This window comes from Passer montanus, unplaced genomic scaffold (genome assembly GCF_014805655.1).
Source record: "Passer montanus isolate IOZ18808 unplaced genomic scaffold, ASM1480565v1 scaffold2, whole genome shotgun sequence".
NCBI lineage: Eukaryota > Metazoa > Chordata > Aves > Passeriformes > Passeridae > Passer > Passer montanus.
This window is the reverse complement of record NW_024366591.1, coordinates 18,022,315-18,046,418: the sequence shown is the minus strand read 5'-3', so window position 1 is coordinate 18,046,418 and position 24,104 is coordinate 18,022,315. Positions and strand designations below refer to the sequence as shown.

Genomic DNA, 24,104 nt, shown 5'->3' with positions numbered 1-24,104 from the left:
TTTGTCTAACCCTTATACCTTCCTACTCTTTACCATCGCTACCCAGGTTGTCAATCTTTGTTGCCCAGTCTTAGGACATTTAACAGAAATTCAGAACAGAAATCCAACTTTATCTTAACATTGTGCAAGAACAGAACACTGTTGGGTGTGAAGTAGAGATTTTTATTACATAGTGTGTTTAAAGTAGTCGCTTACTCCTAGGATTTAATTTCTGTTGCTCGTGAGCTGACTGAATTCTCTGCAAACTCGACACATCAGTCACATCCTTTGAATGCCACAAAGCTTTGTGCAGATGACTGCAGTGACAGCCTTTTAATTCCACCAAAAGAGCTGGGAAACAAAATCATTCATGACCCAGGTGGCACTAAACATGTGCGTGCTCAGCATGGATATGTCACACTGCGCCTTTTGCCTAAAATGGACGGGTTTAGACTGGATTCAGAACCACTTCTGTGTCCTAAGTATTTTCTGTTTATACAGTTTCATTTCCCTTTGCAACCTGTGGTTGCTACTACTACAGCACCAGCTGACAAAGCGCACTGGAAATGTGGAAAATACTGCTGTTATCCTGACACAATTACATGTTTGGCCTCATAACCAACAGTACGAGGTTCAACACCAAACGCTGGGCTCTACACTTTGGCCACAACTCCATGCAGTGCTGTAGGCTGGGAGAAGAGTAGCTGGGAAGTGGGAAAGGACTGTGGATGTTCAGCCTGGAGAGGAGGAGGCTCGGGGAGGCCTCATCGCTCTCTACAGCCCCCAGACAGGAGGCTGCAGCCAGGCGGGGTTGGCCTCTTCTCCCGGGGAACCAGCCACAGGACAAGAGGAAACGGCTTCACGCTGCACCAGAGGTTCAGGTTGGACATCAGGAGGAATATTTTCACAGAAAGGGTGATTAGGTATTGGAACGGGCTGTCCAGGGAGGCGGTGAAGTCACCATCTTTACAGGTGCTTAAGGAAAGACTGACGTGGCACTCCGTGCCATGCTGCAGCAGACACGGCGGTGTCAGGTCATAGGTTGGGCCCGGTGATCTTGGGGATCTCTTCCAAACCAGCTTGTTCCCTGATTGTGTGTTACTGCGATTTTGAGCCCGCAGCGCTGGGCAGGCCAGGACCAGCCGTGTGCCGGCGCTGCCAGCCGGCTCACCAAAGATCAGCAGTGCCGCACTCCCTCCCGAGGCGTCCCTCCCGCTCTCCCTCCCGCAGCCCCGGCGGAGCGCGGGCCCGTGTCCCCCGGAGCCCGTGTCCCCTCGGGCTCGCCGTAGCTGCTCCCCCGCGGCCGGGGCGCGGCGGGGCGGCGCGCGCGCGGCGCCGCGATGGAGCCGTGAGTGGGGGCGGGGCGCGGGGGGCGCGGGCCTGAGGGGCGCCGGCTCGCTCGGCTCCGGGTCCGGGTCCGGGAGAACGGACTGCTGGCTCTGAGCGGGGAGCCGAGTGCTGTCGGTGCCAGAATCACGGAACGGGCAGGCTTGGAGGCACCGCGGTCATTGCCGTCTGGCCCAGGCTGCCCGCGCGGGCAGGGTCAGCCCTGCAGCACGTGGCGCGGGATTGTGTCCTGACGGGACTGCCCGGGCAGGGAGACCCTCCGCCTCTGTGGGCGATTTAATTCAGTTTATACATGCTGTCCTCGTTAAGGAAAGCAGCTCGCCGAGGGTTAAATGAGTGTCTGTGAGGTTGTGTTCGCCGCTCAGAGCCCCGGGGGTGTCTGTCCCTTTCTTTAGGTGAACGCTGTGAGTTTGCCTTTTACATAGCCAATAAAACCTCCCCCCACGCCCGGTATCTTCACTCTCAGATTGTTTGTCAAAGGGAAAAGGAAAAACTTGTTTTCCCGGATATTTCTTGGCATGGACAGAGCCGATAGCTGTGATTAATTATTCATACTTAAATGAATACAACGATCAACGACTAAAAAACCAAACCCACCCCGTGCACGCATACAGAGGGAAAGCATAGCTGTGTTTATCTGTCAGTTGTCATGTAGCAGTTCTATATAGTACTGACAATGTTAATTTTATGCCTCTTTTGTGCAGTCATGTGCTGCCTCATTAGCTATCAAGCCTTGTGGAATACATTTGCAAGAAGGAATTCAAGGTCTTCTGAGGGACACCAAAGCAGGCAACATATTTAAACCATGAGCAAATACAGAGTGTGTGGATAGTCCCAGTACTGTCAACGTAGGTAGCATATATAATTATTCAAATCAAAGTGGGTTTGATGGTTCTATTTGGGAGTGAGCCTAAAATAGAGAAGAGCAGTTGGAGGCAAAGATGTTGAGGCTAGGATTTCAGAAAAGCTGCTGTGCATAAAAGCGAGCTGTTTCTGATTTTAATATTGACTCTGTACCTACCTACTGCTTAATCTCAGTTTCACCACAGATTTTCCTTCTTTAAAGTCAGTCTTTAGTGAAAACTGTCATATAACAGGTTCTGTTTTTCATGATGGTCTTCATTAAAGACTTTGTTATGCAGTCATGAGTAGTGATTGAAGATGAGGAGTATCCTGAGAGACGTTTTGCTGACCCTTTTGAGACAAAGCTTTACTCCAAAAGCAAAATGTAACCCACCTTTATGTCTCATGTATGAATGGCTACTGAAAGACTGCAGTATGAGTGTTATGTTAAGTTATGAGTGTGTGTTTCCAAAGTTAACTCTGTCACAGGCTGCACTAGAGCAGTTTAGTTTTACTGACTGCTGTTTGAGGTGTGTAAGTACACTATTTTTCTGCTTGTATCTCAGTGTTTTCTCCTCCTTTGCAGTCAGTTTCAGACATAAGTTAATTATAAACCACTCTGAATTAGGGTAAAGCTGAGTGTAGGTGGTAAAAGCTGCCTGAAAGACCTGCAGACAGCTGGATGCCTAGTCCTGAGCTTTGGACTGCTGTGGTTGGGCTGATTAAAGTATCTTCCACTTTGCTTGGTAAAGCAAAGCACAGTTCTTTACTTGTTTGAACAGGTGTATCCAGAGGCAGTAATCTTTTCTGATTTTCCTATAAATGTATTTCCAACATTTCATTCTTTCTTGGGCATTTCAAATGTAAGATAGAGTCTATCAGTGAGGCATCACCAACTTGCACTTGCATATATTCATAAACTTTACATCATCTCTTTCCAGAAGGAGAAACAATGTGTTAAACAATGAAACAATGTGTTAAACAATGAACTCATGGGAAGGTGATTTTGCCTGCTTTGTGTGTCAGCTGGTGATAGGTGCAGTGAGGCACTTAAACCTGCACAAGGAAGTTCTGCGGCTGCGGCGAGGGGCAGTGGAGCGTGCCTCACCCGATGGGAATGCTGTAAATTGTGGTGTGCCCCATGGGAAGTGCAGTTAAGATTTGGCTGAGTTCTTACCTGCAAGTGTCTGTGTTGCCTTGCAGACCTCTAAAGCAGCACATTCAGTCAGTGGCTTGAATGAGACTTGAGGAGTGAAGAGAGGAGAGCACCATGGGGTGTGTCCCTGCTCTCTGTGTCTCCACTCTAGGCTGGCTGCAGCATCCCTGCTGGTAGGTAGCTGTGCACTTACCCATTCCTAGGTGTTGCAGCATCTGGAGCGCAGCTGGAATAAAGAATGAGCCAATGTCTGGAACGTGTTTCTTCAAAAGCTCACAAGCACATCTACTCTGGCTTATGAGTAAACCAAGGTGCTGATTGCCAGTGGTTGTGACACTCTTGGCTGGGTGAGGAACTGGTGGCTTTCCTGTAAGGAGTGTGGAGAGGGAGCTGCTTTTCATGTCCACATCATGCATTTTAAAACGTCTGCAAAAACTTTGAAATTAGGAAACTTAACAAAAGAGCTAAGAACACACACAGCAAGTCAGAAGTGTCCTGCATCAGCCTGTAGCTGTCAAATGGATGCCCACTTATCAGCTATGCTCAAGCCATGGACTTTCCTGTGTGGAGAGATCCTCAGTATGTGCTCTGCCATGAAGCATTTGGTATCCACCTGAACTCTTACAGTTAATTTAGGCATGTCCACATTTTATGTACTGCTTTTATGTATCAGGGATTTTCTTGTTACAATTAATACTTTGGTATCTCAAGATAATAACCCATACTTGGTGCACTCAGGTAGACAGGGAATACCAGGTCATGTCTGGAACTGAAGAAGCCCCTGGAGCTGATGGAAACATGCACCTTAGTTAGTTGTTTTAGAACTGGTATGGATTTAATAGCTTTAACATGGTTTAAGTGCCTGAAGGCAGAGGTTTTAAGACATTGATATAAGAAAAATACTGCAGTTACATCCCTGCAAAAGTTGAGCAGACAAGTTCTGGTTTGACATGCCTCTATTAATTGGCATTTTAAAAAGTCAGCTTAAAACCCTATTTGTCTGTGAGGCTTCTGTGTGGTGATCTGATATTGCTTATATGGTAATTACTTGGTCATTTCATGTATGGTTTGCCTTTTTTGGCTGTACAGTCAGCTGTTCTGACCCCTGCACTGATGCAAAATTTCTGCTGTGTGTGAAGGTGTGTGGCAAGTGTTTTGCAGGTGCTGTGCCTGCAGTCCTGCACAGCCAGTTTGTGCAGGCTTGTAACATTTGCAGCTACTTGCGTGCAGTTCTCCTTACTTCTGTGGGGTTTTCCTCCCTTCCCCACCTCCTTTCTGCCTTAATAAATTAAGGTTTGGATCTCTCAAACTTTACAGTAAAGAAATAATTCAAACTGGTTTTGGTAGTGCTTCATTTGGTGAAAATGAAGCGATTCTCAAAGAAAACATAGGTTGTTATTAAATCCTTTCACTGGTTTTAAGTGAGTTGTTTGCCTTGCTTTAAGGGCTGCCATGCATGCAGCACATGGTACCTGTTCCCAGAGTTCAGGCTGGGTTTATGGGGAGGATTTCACCACCTCTTCTGCAATTCTTTGTTAATGTGGTGTACCAGTAAGAGCACCATTCAGCTGGTGAAAAGAAGAAAGAAGTTGTACTTCAAGCTAAAAGGGAGTGCTGTAATTAAAGTATTAAGGTTTTATTTCTTTCCATGATGGTACTCATACAAATTTATTGAAAAACACTACCACCAGCCCATCAGCCCCCCCCAGTCCTGCAAGCTTTCCCATATGAACTCTACAGATTCTTAAGGTTTTATTTCTTTCCATGATGGTACTCATACAAATTTATTGAAAAACACCACAACCAGCCCATCAGCCCCCCAGTCCTGCAGCTTTCCTATATGAACTGTGCAGATTGCTATGATCATACCTCCTGGAACAGCAGTAGAAAGTCAGGTATGTGGTGGCTCAGTTCTGGTATATCTCAAGAGGAAATGTTTGCTGTATTCTGAAACATGGTGGATTTGTCCACCTTACGGAAGATTAGTTTTTTGATCATATTTCCCTTAGGCTAACAGAACTGGGAGTTACCTGTTTTCCAGGGAATGCAGTTGGTATTTTCAATGCACACCCACACCCCTGCTCCCATTTTGTCTTTATCCTAATGATAACCACCAAGGCATAGTGCAGGAGATGTCATTGCTTGTGTGTGTATTTGTATGTAGGTGTCCAATAGCAAACTTGAGTTCAGGTTTTTATATCCCAAGCTTTGCTGGAACTCAGACAAGAGTTCAGAGCCTGAGCATGCACATCTAGCAGGTCTGGAGTCCTGCCCTACTCCTTGTTAGGGGTGATCCTGCTAGGTTGAAGCATATTTATAGGGTACAGAGAACTCATCAAGGTCTTGTGCAGGTAACCAAGCTGTTGGTGATGTCTGTCCCTTTAGATTAAGCTCTCATTGCAGGAGACATAGGGTCTTGGATGTTTAAGTTATTAATGTATGAAATAACAAAAAGAACTTTTTCTCCCTTTAGGAAATGCTTTCTGTTGCACAAGTGTTAGGACAATAGAAAACCCTAACATTAAAAATCAGGCAAAATTCATTTGGAGCACAGATATGTGCATGCATACATGTGTTTAATAATTCCTGTTATCTTTGCTCTATGAAGCAGCATTAATACCTTTTTTCTAAATGTTACATGTTACTTCAGCGTTTGGTTTAATTTTCTTTGTTGAAGAGTGAATGGGGTTTATTTTCTGCCCCTTTAGAAATATGACAGGCACTAATTCTGTGGTTTCTTTTGCTTCCTGTAGGCTGGCCCCGATGCGATTGTATACACTGTCCAAAAGGCACTTTGTTCTGGTCTTTGTAGTATTCTTTATTTGTTTTGGTCTGACAGTCTTCATAGGAATAGCAGGTAAGGATGTTCTCTTTTTAAAAGATTGCAGTTCTCATTATACTTTGTTGGTATTTACAGATGTATTTAAATGCTAATGAGCTTACTGCCCCTGAGATGTCAGAGGAAGCCTTTGTCTTTACAGGGACAGGGAAGTTTTTCTTCCATCTCACTTTTTCATAGAAGTAGTACCTTCTTGGTACTACTTGGTATTTGCAGCTGCTTTGCACCAGGGGAGAATCGATAAAATGAAACAAGTAGCTTCATTGCAACATAGTTTTTCAGCAGACTGCTACATTAATTGTTTTTCTTTGTATTTGTATATGTAAAATGGCAGTGCTAATACTTGATTTCCTGCGAGGAAACTGATAACTGTTTGTAAAGCCTTCTGAATGTTTGGGTGATAGATGCCACATAAATACAAAATATTTTAGTGTAAAAATATGAACTTCACTTGTCAAACATATATGAGTTTAGGTCTCTGGTTTCAGAGATCTTTGTGAGAGTCCTGACATGACCTGGGAGGCTAAGCACATAAAGCCTGGGTACTCATCCTGGAGATCAGAGAGATTTGTAGTCTGGGTGGCAACAAAGATGCAGTGTCACTAGGGAGTTGAAAAGCAGGGGGCCTTCTTTATTTCATGCCAGAGGGCTTTTCCAGGGCTAAAACATACTTGAAAAAAAAGTCAGTGTGCTCTCCTAGCAGTGTTAAATATGCTGATGCTCTGCTGTCAGAAGAGCTTTATCGATACAGAAGTGACAGGGAGAAGGAAAATGACTGGAACTCATTAAGAAGCCACCCCTGTATAGTAATTACTTTAGGTTGTTACCATCTTCCTCTACTTTACTGCTGACTTCCACATCACTTGGCATGTCCAGTGTGTTCCCCTGTGTCCCTCTCTGACACTTTTGGACATGTTGGGTTTTCTCCACCTCTGCCCTGTCCTTCACCTCCTTCAGAGTGAGAAGGGCTCCCAGACCTCAGAGCCATCCAGTCCTGCCTGACTTGGAAAGAAGGGTGGGTTAATTGAAGGCAGCTGTTAGGGCTTTTTATACCCATCTGTGCCTTGTAGGCAGTACATTTTTCATAATAGCCTTCAATAATAAAATTTGTCTGTGAAATAAAATCTTCTTTCCTGCTGTTTGATTTATTCTAACAGCCGAAGGTCTAAATTGGCTTTCAGTTCATAAAGGTTAACCGCTGATATTCCTGTGACTTGCTGAAGGATGCTGAAAGGCATATTTGGCCACTAAAATACTGCATCAACACATTTGCAAAAGTGCATTTTATGTTAAAGGGGGGGGAATTAATTATTTAATTTGGTGTAACTGGGCTATTTGGTTTTAAAATTGAACGATATTTGTAGTTGTGTACTTACACTGCCAGGCTGCAAGAAATGAAAAAAGTTGTTTTATGTAAGACTAGGGAATGCTCCTGGAAGAGAAAACTGAGTGATTTTTTTCCTAATCAGTAGCAGAACCTGAGAGGGAGCTGTGCTGGAGTATTGTGTCTGCATGCAGAGTAATCTGGTGGTATGGTTACCTTTGGCCCAGGGGACTTGGCTGCTGCAAGCAGCACTTGGTCATCTGTACCATGCTGTGGTCCCAGGCCTTGCCTGTGATCCCCTTCAGGAACTGGCATGGCTGTGGGATTCCTGTCCTTGTAAGACTGGTTTGCTGGATAGTTGGGTGACAGTGTTCATTATTATAACTTAAATGTTTTTAAAAGAATGCTGTTTACCTTGGGAGGAGATCCACTGAACAATTACTGTGATATTCCTCACAGCTTTTGTTGACAGCTGCTTGCTTCCTGTGAATAGAAGGAGGGGCCCTAACAACAGAATTCTCCCTCATTAAAGGGTACGGTCTGAGAAAAACTCACCAAACCCACTAAGTAAATGAAAGTGTGGGAGATACATCCATATTTTCTGTGCTACTCAAATGTGCCATTGCCCACACTCAACATCTATACCTGCAGTTTGGGAAGCCTGGCAGAAGTCTTGATTTTCATCTGAGAAATCAATATAGTTTGATCAGAGATGGATGCTACTCTTAACAGTTCTGGTAACCCAAAACAGACTTGTTTGGAGTTTTTTCCAAGTTGCACTCACTTTCTTTCTCTTTTCATAATGGGTCTGTGTTATCTTTGGGGTGAGACAAATTCAAAGAAAATCCAAGTTGCAGAACTCATTTTCTGTAGCTGTGCAGTTCATCAATTCAGGATAGTTCTTTGCCTTTATCTGTTATTATGTTAAGTGAACAAGACTAAAAGAAAAACAGTAACTATTTAAATTAGTCTCCATTTGTTAGTGATGCAGCCACAGCTTTTATATATTGCTTGCTAAAGAAGAAGCAGTTATAGCACTAGAGCTTCATTATTTGTTTGGTTGCTGTTCTTAAGAACTTTCACTGTGATTTTGTCCCAATATTGGTTCATATCTTCCAATAAAAAAATAAAAACCCTTAAAAAAGGCTAATTCCAGTTGTTTTGTCAAGACTCAATTACTGATATATGGTGACTTAGCAACTATGAACACCTACTGAAACTCAGTGTTGTTTTTTAAAACAAAAAAAGCCTTTCAAAAATCTGGTTTATATGTACTTGAGAGCTGAAAAGACTGATACAGAACTGACTTTATAGTGGTGGCTGTTAGTGATGTTCCACTGCAATTCTAATATGAAATTCTGGTTGTGATGGCTGAAATTCTTAATTTTTCCCTTTAAGACTGTAAGATGGTTAGTATTGTTATTAGAGTGGTTGTAGGAGCCCAAGCAGTGCTGCATGTTTAGAGCTGTCATGACAGCTAACCTGTCTTGGACAGAGTGATCATATGCTGCTCATTTATAAACTTCCTTCATTTCTCTTCTTTCTTTGTACTAACTTTGAAATGTTTGGTCTGTGTGAGAAACTTCTTTTCTTGCATAATTTTTATAATACTGAGTTTGTGATTGAAAGAGCATGTTTTGAGATTTAGAAAATTCCATTAAATTGCCAGACCAATTGCCAGACACAGGGAGAGACCATTTGGACAGAGGGATCCTCCTGGCCCAAATACAGGTGTATATGTCTTGCTTATGTGCCTGCCTGCCAGGCATCTTCTCTGTGTGTGTTCACAACCTGCTGTATAGACACAGATGATTTCCTGCTCTTCCCTGTCACTTTCCTGGTTTAGTCCTTTCATGTTTTGTGTGCAAAAAAACCCCATGATGTAAACATATCATTTTTATACATGAAACATGTATAAAACCACAAACACACATACATTCCTCTTGTCCTCAGTGCCCCATGCTCTTGCGTGCCTAAAGGGAAATTGTACCACTCTCTGGAACCACCTTATCAGGGGTTATAAAGAAATGGGGCTTTTCTCAGAGGTGCAACACAAACTGGAGCACAAGAAATTCCAGTTAGGCATTAGGGAATTTTTCTTACTGTAATGGGAGTTAAATACTGGAACAGGTTTCCCAGACAGGTTGTGGGAGTCTCTGTCCTTAAAGGTGTTAAAGACTTAACTGGACCTGGCCCTCAGCAGCCTCATCTTATTAAACAAGGGGGTTCTGTAACTGAGTGCTTTCATGACTGCATTCCCATAAAATCCTGGGAGATACATATACATATATAGAGAGATACAGATAGATAGAGATATGAATAAAAAACAACTACTAAAATTGTAGTAGTTTGGAGTACACATTCAGGGCTTTTGATGTGGAGTTCTTGATTTATAATTTACTTTATTTAATAATGCATAGAAATACCATGTCAGAGATGCTTAAAGGAACATGAAGGTAAAATTTGTAAATTATATTGAAATATCCAAGTATTTTACCCTTTATCTGAAACATCTGGAAAGTGGAATACTATTTACCTGCTTTGCAGGTGGTATTTTGTGCAGTCTTTTGACAACCTATATTTACATCATCACTTGTACGTATACTTCAATATTATTTTCTTTCTTCCTTCTTATATATTGTGTAGGTCCTAATGTAATTGAAACTTCTGTAGCAAGAACTGACTTAAATAACAGCCTAAAGGTAAGAGTTAATAAATATTGTTGGATTATATGAATGGCTTTTTTGATGTTAGTAATGTTAAACATTTCTCTCCTTCCCCCTGGTTATTTTAAATATTTAAACTTTTACTGCAGAATGTCTTAGTGGTGCTTTCCGATTTGAAGCTGAACATGCAATATTGTACTACCACTGTGTTACTTCATGAATAGCCCAGCAGCAATTTCTGGTCTCTTACTGTTGTGAGCAGGGCAGGTAGAGATTTCTGGGGTGTTTCTGTACAGAGGTTTCTGATAAAGAAGCACATGAGTTTTTCCCTGGTGAATTAGTGTTGGAGATTCATGACAGAGGGTTCAGAAACAGAAATTGAGAATATGCGTTGAAAAACAATTGAAAAACAATGCACTCGGTGGCAACTAATGCTATCCCTCTTGTGATTTCCCTTTCTATCATCTGTAAAGAAATACTTCTTGTTAATTGTTCACTATCATGTGACCAAGACATGGGATCTGGCTTCCTAAGAGGAACATTCACATATTCTCAAGTGCTTTCATATTTTGGTTCTCAGTTCTTGCATTTTTGTTTGTCAAACAAATATTTAATATTTCTTGTTAATTGTTCACTATCATGTGACCAAGACATGGGATCTGGCTTCCAATGAGGAACATTCACATATTCAAGTAATTTTGGGAAAGGGCTAAAAAGGTTTTGTTGTGGTTTTTTTCTCAAATGGCATTTCCTTTAAATACACTGGGACACTTTCTTTTTTTTTTAATCTACCAGTCACCTATTTGTGTTTGGATTGATGCAGTACTGTGGGTGGGTTTTATTGTTTTTCAAGCACATCTTAATTTCAAATCAGAGAAGTCTTTCCTGTGTGTAGGTTTTATTTGTTAATGATACCTTTCATTCTTTTGAACTGAATGTGGAAGTTTTAGAAAACCTTGTGGAAAATAGGGCTTTTTTGTAATTATAGTTTAACAATCTTAAAACTTTGTAGCAGATGAAGGCCCGCAAATCTGACTTTTGATGTAAAGTGCTAAAAATTATTTCTTTTATTCAGGCTAGGCCTCAGGATTTTGTTTTCCACATCTGAACTTTTCTGTTTTATTGCTGCTGCTTTTATAAAGTTTAGGTAGTTGTACCTTTCCTTACTTCAGTGCTTTGCAAAATGCATGTGCTGTTTAAGCTACTTCTGTGGAAGACTTCTGTGTGAGCTGCTTATCACGCTGTCCACAGAGTAGCACATACAAATCTCTTCTGAAAAACATTGTCACAAAGATAATTAACATGCCTTTCATTGTTGTAACTACAGATATGTCATGTAACAGTGAAAAGCCTGGTGCTAACCTTGTGGGGTTTTTTACAGCTGAAGCCCTTTAATTTAAGTTCACCACCACTGTCAACTTACAACCAGCAGCTGTGGCTGACCTGTGTGGTTGAACTGGATCAGCATGATGGTGAGAATCTGGCCTAATTCTCTGGAAACTGCTATAGCAACCTGTCTATTGTACCTTTAATTCCATCTGTCACACACATGATCCTGTTGCTTTCTGGCTGTGGTTCGTGGGTTTTGGTTTTTCCCCTGATACACTTTTCTTCCACCTCACCCACCTCCCTTGGTCAAAGCATGGACTGATTGAATTGTAAGCAACAGGAGTAGGGGACAAGTTGTTTGCTATTTTTTGTGAAAACCATAGTATCTAGATAATCTTTGTATTTCCTACTTCATTTGGGGGGGAATTAGATGTGTAGATTGTAATTATATTGATTTTTCAATACAGCTTCCGTGTATATATGTGAGAAATACTGTATTAGTAATTGTTAATCTGTCAAGACTCAGTACAGGGTTTGAGATTTACTGCCTGTGTATAAAAATACTGTACCCTACTCCAGTAATGTATAACTGGGTTAGTCTGAGTAGTATTTGGATAGAATATGTGTTTTAAACAGTTTTGGAACTCTATTTGAGATTTAATTTCTGTATGTAGCAATAGATTAATGCTTTCTGTTTTAATTCCAGTATCCCTCAAGAAGAATGTGACTATGACAGTGAGAGTCCTGGGAGTGGTGAAGGATGGAAGCACACCATACGTTAACAATCAAGTTCACAATCGGACGAGGTTACTCAGCTGTGCACAAGTATGCACTTGCTTAAACAAAACTCTGATGTAGTGCATTTGCTTTAAATCTGTGTGCATCCTACTTTACATTGAATGGACCTGTTAAACAATAAGAATGGACCTGTTAAACATGCCTCAGGAAAGACTCTACAGGACAGTTTTATTTATAATGGCAATGGAGGCAGAATGCTGACAAGACACCTTCCTGTCCATCATTTTTCTGTTTACTTCTGTGACTTGTGTCTATTGCCTGTTAAAGACCCCTCTTTCTTGTTAGAGTTGCTCTTTGTCAGTAAAGCAGTGGGTCCTGTTCGGTCACCTAAACAGGTTTAGCAGTACTGAAGAAAGGGAAGTTGTAGCAGAAGATTTGATATGGGGTTACAGAGGAGAGAAAAATTCTTCTCCAACACCTTGCAGAATCTGCTTGAAATCAGCTGGCAGTTGTGTTCTGAAAAGCCACATTTTTTGCCAGTGTGAAGAAACGTTTGGAGATGCTAATGTAATTTTCACTGAAATTTTTAAGCTTAAAGACATTCAAAACGGCTTCTCCAGATGCAAATCCTTTAGGAGGGACATAGCTGAAGTTTTTTATGATAAGCATATATAGTTAATCAAGTGTTTTCTTTTTATATAGATATATGAACATATCTATGAAGTTTGCAGAAATTAATTAGAAGTGCTCCATTAGATTTAATTACACAGCCAAGAGAGGAATATACTTGGCTTTTCTCTTTTGTCCTGTTAACTTTTTAAATGAGTTACTACAAGGTAGCCCCATCTCACCAGCTTGAGTTAGTGACAGAGCTATTTCATTCCATCCTGCTGCTGCAAGCAGTTGCTGTCACTGGCTCAGGTGAAAAGCTGGCACAGTTTATTGTTCAGCCACTGATCCACCTGACTGACTTCAGCAGTTTCTTCTGCTCCCTCTGGTATCTTTCAAGAAAGTCTTGATTAGACTTACTGAGACTGGTGAAATATATAATAAATATAATCAATATTGGGCCATTTAGGAATAAATTCTCTGACCTATACTAACAGTGCATATTCTGGAATAATTTGAAGACTTCTGTGTTCTGTTCTCTGTGTGTGTTCCCAGAAATGCAGTGAAATCATTGTTGCTCACCTGGGCTACCTGAACTACACTCAGTACAACATATTTGTAAGCTTTGAAGATCTGAACAAGTTAACATACACCATCCAGAATATTACTTTCACAGTAAGTATAAAGGTTTAGTCTAGTAAAAGAAGTCTCTTTAATGCTGTAGAAGTGTGCTTCAACTGCAACAAAAAAGTATCGTATTTTTGAAGATAAAAAAATACATAATAATAATTATTTTCTGTCACTACTGATGTCAGAGCTATTATAGCATTTACTGTTGATAAGGGTCTGGACCAATTTTTTAACTCTAAAAGGAAAAAAAATCTCTCAGAACTACTGCTGCTGTATTCTGTAACAGATAAGTTTAGTCTGAGTGCTGGGAGATATGTTTTACAATAGGCAAGCTAGATTAGAACATCCAGTTTTCTGCATTTGCTTATAGAGATGCTGCTTGTCTGCAGGATGTTTTTTTGGTTTGTTCTTCAGCCTCCCCAGGAGGTGTATTTGCATTACCAAAATTTTCCAGACTTCATAAAAGTGTGAACTGGAAAGGTTTAGCTAACTCAAAGGAAAATCAAGAGATTTTTTTTGAGTGGCACTGTGCTTATGAGGAAGATAATTGGTTTTTTTCAGCTAACACAAGCAGGTTACTAAAATAATTCACTCAAATGATCTCCAGTGGAATAACTATCTCAGTTAATAGTGCTAAAGATTGCTTATAAAGCACTTATATAATGTGTATTGATTGACTCCAGAAAGAAATTTAGAAACATTTGCATTGGGAGAAAAGGGAACTAAACCAGGTTTATAACACAGGTTCCTCTTGTATATTTACCTGTATACAGCATTCACTGTGTCAGAGCAGGTAGCAACCAAAAATCTTACTGTAAAGAAAAAATATTTTTAATATACCAAATGAACTTAATAAATATTAATATTTTTAATACTCCAGTGCATAAAGCACATAATTAAAAATAAGCTCTAAGGGGAAAAGCACCCTAGGCTTGCAAACCCTTTATTTAGTTCCATATTTCAAACAGAGCATAGTATTGGGGCATTTATGGTTGTACAGTTTTTTATCTTCCTTTGCAGTCTGCCTTTAAGGGAGACCTGTATGTAATCCCAAAAAAACTTCAACGCAAACTTTCCTGCAGCAACTAAAATTGTCACATTTATTTAATTATTAAATGGTTTATGGTGATCTCAGTTGAAATCAATGGATTGCCTTTTGTATAATAGGTTTCTCTACATATAATTTTCATTCTACATTTACAGTTTAAAAAACAAGACAGTGGTTGACAGATTTAATACATTGAAAGGTAAAGCTTGTTCAGATGAGCAGAGCATGTGTTGTGCCAGGGAGCTTACTTTTCAAAAATGGCTTCAGAAGCGTGCCAGGTATGAGATAAATTGTCAACAGAGCAGAGTTTATGTAAACTGACATGTTATAATTAATATTTATGCCTTCTAATAATTAGAGTAGAAGAAGGATGCTTTCCCCCTTAATCTATATAAAGATTTCTGTGTTTCTGGTAAGCTACTTATCCTTCCTTTACATGATTTTCTCTTTTTTAACTTCTGAGACAAGTGAGTAAGCTTTAAGAAAACAGACTCCTTACAGGAAGTGCCCCTGTACCTTTCTGACTTCTCCATAATCAATTTATGCATCTGACCTTGGTAGTACAGAACAACACACCAGATTTACTCATTTATTGGCATTCAGACTTTGATTGAAAGTGCAGTTGAGATCAATGAAGACTATCTTATTTGTCCTGAGAGTGCTTTAACATAGGACAGCAGTATGTTAGGAAGTGGCAGGATAAAAGAGAAGCAAGGCTATTAGGCTGCTTTTCTTATCTTTTTATCAGATAGTCCTATGTTTACAAATTTGTCTTTATTTTTCTATGATGACACAGTGGAATTTGGTTATACCTTTAAATTTTGAAAAGCCACCGAGCTTTTCAGTATCTGCAATAAAGTGCTAATTATTGTTGTCATATGTAGTTTGTCAAAATACTACTCATCAGGCTCTTCTGTTCTCTTGTAGTGGAAGACCTATAATCCAACCTTTTCACAAGTGGAAATATGGTTCCGATTTGTCTTTGTGGTTCTTACTTTTATGGTCACGGTAAGATTTTTTTGCAGCTTTTCTGGAGTTTATTATGTAGGCAGCTGATAACAGTGCTCTCTAATGCTGTGGTTAGGAATTTAACCCCAGGCAGCAAAGTTGACATGTCACTGAAGGGGTGTAAAAATGTTTCTGAAATACTTATGTAGTTGCTCCTTTTATGTTTTTGCAAGTGGTATTGAAGGGACATTAAGAAAATAGGATAAATGGGAAAACTTGTTTTTCTAAACTCTGGGTTTGGATTAAACAGAAAAAAATTACTTAGACAAAGGAAATTGTGATGAGATACTAAAGAAAAGTATTATTTTGCAGTGTAGGTAGGCTCAGGAATAGGATGGCCAGAGTGTGGGCTGTGTGACCTTGATCCAACATTAAAGTTATCACTGCCTTGCATGTGAGCATGGGCCAGATGACCTCCAGAGGTTCCTTACAACCTAAATTATGCTATGATTTAGATGATGTCTCCTCTCTAACCTGTCTTGACTTCTGGAAAAGAAGTGTTTGTAAAAAAAAGCCAACATAAAATCTAAAATCCTGAATTTTCAAAGTAGGGATGCCAAAATACTGCACGCTTCCACAGCATTTTTCTTGCAGATGATGTTGCTCAGGCAATTGTGAATATAAAATGCAATCTGCTTTTTAAAAAAGTGAGTTCAAGTCGTTGATAGCGTGTTACCAGTACACAATGAGGCAACATCTCTTTTTTCACACATTGTTGGTTTTCAGGTACTGGCTGGTTTACTTCCCAGTTTGCTTGAGGAATGAAGTCATTTGCATTGGGGTCAGCGAACAAACCTGAAATAGAAACTAGGAGACTTGGTGCCCATTTTACAGTGTGCTCAGTGGCAAAGGCCTCATGAAGTAGCCTTTGCAGTGTCCTGTGTTCTCTCTTAGCTCTGGTTAAACCATTGGAGGCTGTAGTCCTTCATTACAAATTGTTGTTGTTGTTGTTTTATAGTGTCTCTTTGCACATTCGCTGCGGAAATTCTCCATGAGAGACTGGGGTATTGAACAGAAATGGATGTCCATCCTACTTCCTCTCTTGCTGCTTTACAATGGTACTTGTATCCTTGAATTTTTGGAAAGGCACCTTTTTAAAATAGAAGCAGGAAAAGAAAAGGCAAAAAGAGAAGGCAAAATGGAATTTCTCCTTCAATTTATAAGCAGTTGTTTATAAAGCTTCAGAAAACGAAATTTAAAAAACACCAGCCCTTTCCAAGTGCAGCAAATTCAAGGGCATAATGCGTGGGTGGATTTTGTTCTTCTCAGTCACATGGATGTCAAGTATTTGTTTAAAACTCTGATTGGAATAGGTGCCTGCCATACTTAACCTTTCAATTTCTGTTTTTCTGCTATCTTCATTTTTCAGATATTCACACTTCAGTTAAAAATGGAGGCTACTTTTAGTCCAGTAAAACAGAGCAAATTCTAGCACTTTCTAGCAGTACCAAAAGAATATTTGCATCTTAGTCATTATATGATAATTTTTTAGGTTGTCACCATTAACAGTGGTTTAGTAGAAAGTCTAATAAAACCTGAAATCTTCTAGAAATGTTGGCAACCATTCAATATTATTCCTACAACAGAGTGGATTGCTGCTGGAGGCACCATTTTCTTTGTTAATTTATTTAAAATAAAAGAAGCTCCAGTTTCATTTACTGGGGTAATTTGAAAAATACAGGCTTTTTTTTTTGTTGTTCTGCTGAAGTTAGATTCTTTTTTGCCTTTCATACTGAAAGGGTTTTTTTCTCTCTGTTTAACCTTTTTTTTGTTTTGTTACAGATCCATTTTTCCCCCTTTCTTTTCTGGTGAACAGCTGGTTTCCTGGAATGCTGGATGATCTGTTCCAGTCGCTGTTTCTGTGTGCATTGTTGTTGTTCTGGCTTTGTGTTTACCATGGTATAAGAGTACAGGTAAGAGATGCAGCAGTATCTTCTGCTTACTGAGGAGACAGGGCTTGTTTTATTCAGTTCTCTCAAAAGGTGACAAAAACGAAATCCAGTTCTTACAAAACAAACATTTATTCATAAAGTGCAATGTGTCATATGAAGCTTTGCAGTTAAAATGATTTATGGTGATGTAGATTATTTTGAGTCAACCAAGCCTAAATGCAATAGATGGGACAGTCATCAGAATTATGATGCCATTATGCTTCATTCTTGCTTGAAGGGTTTTGATGTTGTATGTGGTAGTTGATTGGTTTTTTCAACTACTTCAAAATACTACATAAGAGAAATAGGAGTTCTGGAGCCTATGCCTGTATTTGCATTATCAGTGAAATATGTGGGACCTTATAAATAGGGTGCTCCAACTCTACTTCATCTTATTAATGATGATACAATATAATGTCTTCTCTAGTCACTTGTGCAGGGTAAAAATGCAAAAGATGAGTCTCTTAATCCAGTTCATGTTGAGTAAAACAAAGATGATAGTTATTTTATTCTGTCAAGAATGAAAAAAATCTCAGGTGTGGGTTCACACTTTCACCACGTTATTGTTCTCTTAACAGGGGGAAAGAAAGTGCTTAACTTTCTATCTGCCCAAATTCTTTATTGTTGGACTGCTGTGGCTGGCCTCTGTTACTCTGGGAATATGGCAAACGTAAGTAATTTAAAATGTATTTCACAAGTATGAGCTGAGAGTGTTCACCAATAAGAAGATTGTGTGTACCTAGTGGTATCTGTTTCTTAATACTCAGATTGTGATACAGGAATGGAGTTCAAATTCTACATCTTTCTGTTCTGCAGATTGTGACTGATTTGAAAACAGTTCTCCATGGACAACCTAGCAATAAACAATTTCATAAATCTGAGTGTGATCTAGAAATCATTCTCCTTTGTCAGTGTGTTATGGCTCCCTACAGGAATCACTCTAGTGCTATGGCTCAATGAGCATTTAGTAGCTGAAGCATCAGTTTCTCTCTGGCTAATTATGACATACTTTGACCAGACTTTCTTGACTATTAAACCTGCACAACTGGTACTCACATGGCTTAGTCAAGCTATGCTGTCCTGCTCAGAACTCCATTATTTTGCTTGGTTTAGACCTGCACAACTGGTACTCACATGGCTTAGTCAAGCTATGCTGTCCTTACTCAGAACTCCATTATTTTGCTTGGTTCTCCCTTTTTTCCAGTTTGTTGTGTTAACATAAAGGTGTCACTCTTCCCCACCCAGAAAACTTCATCCATTTTAGTACATTTGTAGTTTCATACTGTTTTGGTCTCAAGTGTTTGTCCCTTATTTTATCTCTCAGAAGGAAGATGCCTTCTAACTTTCTCCTTGCCATTGTACATTACTGAAAGCAGTGCAGTTGCAGGAAATGCTCATGTTGTTAGTAAAATTGCTATGAGGGAAGGCTTCTTGCCACAATTTTCTAAGGATAAAATGTAGACACTGAATTGTGAAGACGTGTAGGAATCCTGAAGGCTTGTAGGAATTGACATGATACATATTTTCTAAAAAACAAGTGGGGAGATTAGACATGATCCCAATTTAAATCCTCCATATTTCTGCAAATTTAGTTTGCTATATATGGTAAATTGACATGACTCCATTGGAATTAATGGCATTGCACCAACTTACACAGCCAAACTCTTTTGTTATAAGCTACACATAATAACCTTAAGCCTTTTCTTTGTGAGTGGGTTTCTTGGTCAGCATGTCTTTTTAACCTTGTCTGGAATTGTGCATTTTTAATACCACTTTCTAATTTTGAATCTTTTGTAGTGTGAATGAAGTACATGACCCTACCTATCAATACAGGGTTGACACAGGTAATTTCCAGGTAAGTCAGAAATTACTTCTTGCTGTCCAATTGTCAGGTACAGTTAGGCAATATAAGGAGATACAGGCCTGTTCTTTTATAAAAATGTATAACAAAGTTTAGAAAACAGAAAATGCTGCTCAGGCAGTCTTATTCTGACTAGAGTACTTCATTTTTGATCATGAATAGACTGTATTGATAGCTGTCCTATTGAGAAAATTAAATTGTCTTGCCAATTTAGAGACTAAACACCACAAGTTCGTTGGGATTGAAAGAAAAAATTTTTAGTTTGTTGTTCAGTTTTGTACGTCTTAATTCCTGCCAAGGTCCTCTACTCTAGTAAATTTCAGATTTTCTTGTTGTAAAGGAAGATTTGATGTACATGGGTCCTTGTATTGTTCTTGGGAGCTGTGTTTTTAGAGAATTATTGAAATTCAGCCAACTCTGAACTTAGTTAACAAAATCCTCGTTCCTATTAAGCATCCTTTCTTTACATTCCCCAAAAACTTCCCTGAATGTATCACCATCCGTGTTTCATGAGCCTACTTTCCCTGTATAAATTGACCATTCTGTGTTGTGCTTTTGGAAACTAATTGTTTCTATTGGCAGAAGAAGGAATAGATGAAATCTTACTGAATAATAAAACTTAACACTTTCCTTATAGGGAATGAAAATCTTCTTCCTTGTGGTGGCAACCACATACATTCTCTACCTTTTGTTCCTGATAGTGAGGGCATGCTCAGAACTTCGAAACATGCCTTATGTTGGTAAGGAGTACTTCTTTTGATTCTTCCAAAATACACTTGCTTCTCCTAGATGTAGGTATAAATTCACTGCTAACAACTTTTCTCAATCTTTTTCAGATCTCAGGTTAAAATTCTTGACTGCATTAACCTTTGTAGTGCTTGTCATTAGGTAAGGCTTTTCGAAGTACATTTGTCAGTACTCCAACTTTTCTAACCTTTTTTTCAGGGCTTTGAATACATTGTGTTGTAATAAGTTAGTCAATGAAACTGAAGAATGCCTTTTAATATTATTGTGATGGCAAGCATTTCTTAATTTTTTAACCCTTCTTGAGGCTTTCTGTGCTAACTTTCTTTTATTTTGATTACCTGGCAATGCACAAGCTTTAGAAGTTCACTTGGCAGGGCTCTTCTGGAGCTTTGTAGGCTTCACTTAGTCAAAGCAGAAGTTTACTGTTAATTTCTTACATTACTGTTAAAATCTGTTTTCCCTACATCAAGCTGTTATTTCAAATAACTGTTGACTATTGGATTGTCTGTAGTAGATGAAATCTGAGGATTTCTGCTTTTCTCAGCTGAGTGCTAACTTTTAATCACAAAAGAATTATTCTTAATTTAGAACTAGCTAAGCAAATGTATTTTAAAATAAATGGTCTGCATGTTAACATAATTACCCTCTCATATACTCTTCTATCAACCTACTATTTCAATTTTGCAGCCTAAGGACACAGTACACCTATATGCTTTATTTTTTTCCCCACAGCATTGTTATACTCTACCTACGCTTTGGAGCACAAGTTCTACAGGACAACTTTGTTGCTGAGCTGTCAACTCATTATCAGAACTATATCCTTTTGTTGTGATACTGCTCAAGTAGGAATGTTAATCTGTTTTCATGCAGAAGGTGCTTTAAAATGATGTGTCTAAGACTGAGACCTTTGACTTCTAGGTGGACTCTTATAGTTGAGTCTGTTTTGTTTAGGATTTCCTGTCAGCATTTTGCAATGGCTCTTCATAAAAGTTATCTGAGTTTAGTGTGTCCACATCACAGGCATCACAACTGCTTGTCATACTCTCCAAGAGGAATGAAGTCTTAGATATGTGTACCTTATGCATATCTAACTAATTTTAATGAGATATTATGGCAAATTTGGCTGTATTTGCTGCCTCAGTTGTTTGCTCTATACTTAGCAGTTGTCATGGGGCGTCTTAAAATATGAGAAATTAATCATTTGCATGTCACTGAAAATGCATTTGTGTATTGGTCTATATGTGATAAGTGACAACAGAGAATTTAATTGGCTTGGGAGACTGTTTCTGATGTCTTTTGCCAGCAGGATTGTGACCTGCATTCCTTCCCTGAACTATGAGATCCTTGCTCTGTGTGACTGCAGCTGCTCTGGTTGCTGATTAGCTTAGATATGAATTGGGAGGTAGGAGAAAACAATATATAAAACCTTTAGTGTTCACCTAAAACAATGGCAAGAAACCATCTTCAGAGTTCTATCCACATGTCCTTTCTCCTTCGTTCTTCAACACTGTGCCAAGGAAGAACTTTAAAAAATAAACCAAACCAAACCTACCTGAACACCCAACTTACTCTGCTTTCTTTCAGCATTCAAGGCAGAACTATTTGATTGACCGTACATTCCACTGCTCAAGAGAACCCTGTACCTCAGCAAATGTTACTTGTCTTAAAGTTCTGTTTTTAGTGGGAGCTTTACCTTGAAATAGCTTGAGTACATTAGTTGTCATTGAGTTTAAAACATGCAGTTTTGTTTAGCCACTCATGCACACAAACTTGAGTGAGGTAAACATTCTTTCCATTGAAACAGCCTGTGTATGGGTTGTGTCTTGTTTCCAAAGTTAATATGTATGGAACTATATTGAGCAATATCCTTAACACTTACTACCAGCAGAATTCTTATCATTTTATGGGTTATTGAACTTTTATCTCTACACATTAGCCTTTGTGTATTCTCCCTCGAAAAATGCACTGTATGGTAAGTGTGAGCCATTGTGTGGCAAATGTGGATGACAAGAGCTGCCCTATTAGCAGATACTGTGCAATGTCTTTGTATTCTGGTTGTCTCATTGCTGTTCTGGTTTGCATTGAGTTAACGTAAGCCAGAGCTGCACTCGCTGCTCCTGAGCAAATTAGTACTGGAAATATGAAGGAACACATAAAATGTAATCAACTGATTAGCTGGGCTTGAATTCTTGTGCACCTAGAACAAGTTTACAGTCAGTATGATGTTTGCATGTAATGCACCAACCTTTGAAGTGACTCACAGACAGCCCTTAAGGAACAGCATCACTTCATTTGTACTTTGTTCTAATGCAAGTTAATACACTGCCATGCTGGCAAACTGGACTCTGAAATCCAAGTGCTGTTGGAAAAGTAGGAATGAAACTGATCTCTAATATGGGAGAAATTTTGGAGAACTTCTTATGGGCAGTACAGGGGGCTGTACAGGGCCCATGTAAGGAGGGACAAAGGATTGAGTCAGTGGCAGTTCTGGTTTTGCATTGTTGATATAAAGAATACAGTCTGACTTACATAATGATTATAAAGCATTTGCCTCACTAAAAGATAAAGATCATTAAAATAAATATTTTTACTGAGTACATTGTCTGCTTTAAGCATTCTGTTCAAGGTACAGAAGCATAGAAGAGCCCAGTTTGGAATAGACCTGGAAAGATGGTGTGGCCCAGCCTTTCATGGGAAAGGAGGCCTAGCTGAGATTATCTATCAGCCTGTCCAATTGTATTGTGTATGCTGAGAGCATGCAGGGGGAAGGCACTAAAGAATGGAGCTCGTCCTTTCTCTAATTTAGAGTTGAGATGAAGAAAACTGTTCCAGAAAAATGCTATTTTTCCATTCAGAATGGAAAAAGAGCTGGCAGGATGCAGATAAAGTTGGAAGCCTTCTGTTGGGTTGCAGAAGTATTTGTTTGCAGACAACAGAAGGTAAAATGCTGCCAGGAAAAAGTTGCTGTGGCAAATTGCTAGATTGAATTTTACTTGCATATAACTATGAACTGCAGCTAAGCAGCACAGATTATGCAAGAAAGTAAGCCCTTAAAACAAGCTAGAGGGAATTGTCATAAATAGCAATTGGAAAGTATGTGTTTCTTTTCATCTCACCATAAAGGTACAAGTTTTTCCTTCCTCTCTTTTAAGGATAGAGAATAACTGGATAATCACTGACTTGCAGTCAAGGAATTCCAACTTTGGTCTACTATATTTTTAGTTTAGAAATAATCAAGAAGTCTGTACTTTTAAATACATATGAAATTTTGATTAAGAATAATCAATTTATGTGCCGGTTGAAATATGACACGGGAAATTGCACAGGGGAGGAAATGAGCTTAGACAACATGCAGAATATTTATCTAAAAATGAGATTGTGTTATCTCCTTAACCCTTAAGAACACTATAATTATGTGGCTGAGGGGTAGTGAATTTAAAGGAGAGAATTCCTGTTTACATATAGTTTTGCTGAACTGTGGTTTTGACTGCCTTGGAAGTTGTTGTGTCTGTTGCTACAATGTTGAGTTAGCACTACAGTCACATTTATTTAACACACTAAATTAACCCTTATTTGTGTTTTCCAGAATCACAGTTGAAAGACAATCCTGCTTTTTCTATGCTGAATGATTCAGATGATGATGTGATTTATGGGTAAGATTTAAAAATACCTATGGAGAGTTACTTCTGGTGTGTTATTTTTGCAATATTCTTTTACATATTAATTAAGTGAAGGGTTTGTTAGTGAAAGTTTTCTGCCTGAAGGATAGAAGTATAGCCTTTTCTGAAACAGAAATACAATGAGAATGCATGTTTTTTTCTTTTTTTTGGTTTCTAAAAGGGATTGCCATGGCAGTGATACAAACAGGTAAGAAAGTATTATGGTGCTGGTAGATCATGGAGTGAAGGCAGTAAGAGCTGTGAAGGGAAAGGGCTTCCTTTTTACACTGGGAAGGACTGCAGAAGTCAGATGGAATTAGCAAAGAGCCATCTCATATGTAAATGATTCAGGGAAGGACAGGGTCACTTTTTAAGTCTCCAGCACTTACT

The 24,104-nt window shown here is 39.2% G+C and overlaps 1 protein-coding gene across 2 annotated transcripts in view; it reads left to right on the top strand.

Annotated features, from left to right (window-relative positions):
* The window catches only part of TMEM181 (transmembrane protein 181), a 34,210-nt gene that overhangs the window by 5,748 nt on the left and 4,358 nt on the right, over positions 1-24,104 (top strand). The window contains exons 1-16 of one of the 2 annotated variants that reach the window (XM_039707548.1): positions 1,284-1,327; positions 6,079-6,182; positions 10,135-10,190; positions 11,536-11,626; positions 12,190-12,308; positions 13,386-13,505; positions 15,436-15,516; positions 16,475-16,574; positions 17,299-17,429; positions 18,026-18,117; positions 19,245-19,302; positions 19,946-20,048; positions 20,145-20,196; positions 20,788-20,870; positions 21,938-22,027; positions 23,642-23,708. In XM_039707548.1, the coding sequence (XP_039563482.1) occupies positions 1,320-1,327; positions 6,079-6,182; positions 10,135-10,190; positions 11,536-11,626; positions 12,190-12,308; positions 13,386-13,505; positions 15,436-15,516; positions 16,475-16,574; positions 17,299-17,429; positions 18,026-18,117; positions 19,245-19,302; positions 19,946-20,048; positions 20,145-20,196; positions 20,788-20,870; positions 21,938-22,027; positions 23,642-23,708 (1,355 nt within the window). In that variant the 5' untranslated portion in view covers positions 1,284-1,319. Of the gene's footprint in view, positions 1-1,283; positions 1,328-6,078; positions 6,183-10,134; positions 10,191-11,535; positions 11,627-12,189; positions 12,309-13,385; positions 13,506-15,435; positions 15,517-16,474; positions 16,575-17,298; positions 17,430-18,025; positions 18,118-19,244; positions 19,303-19,945; positions 20,049-20,144; positions 20,197-20,787; positions 20,871-21,937; positions 22,028-23,641; positions 23,709-24,104 lie in introns of those variants that run through there. The other variant, XM_039707547.1, reaches the window with a different exon arrangement.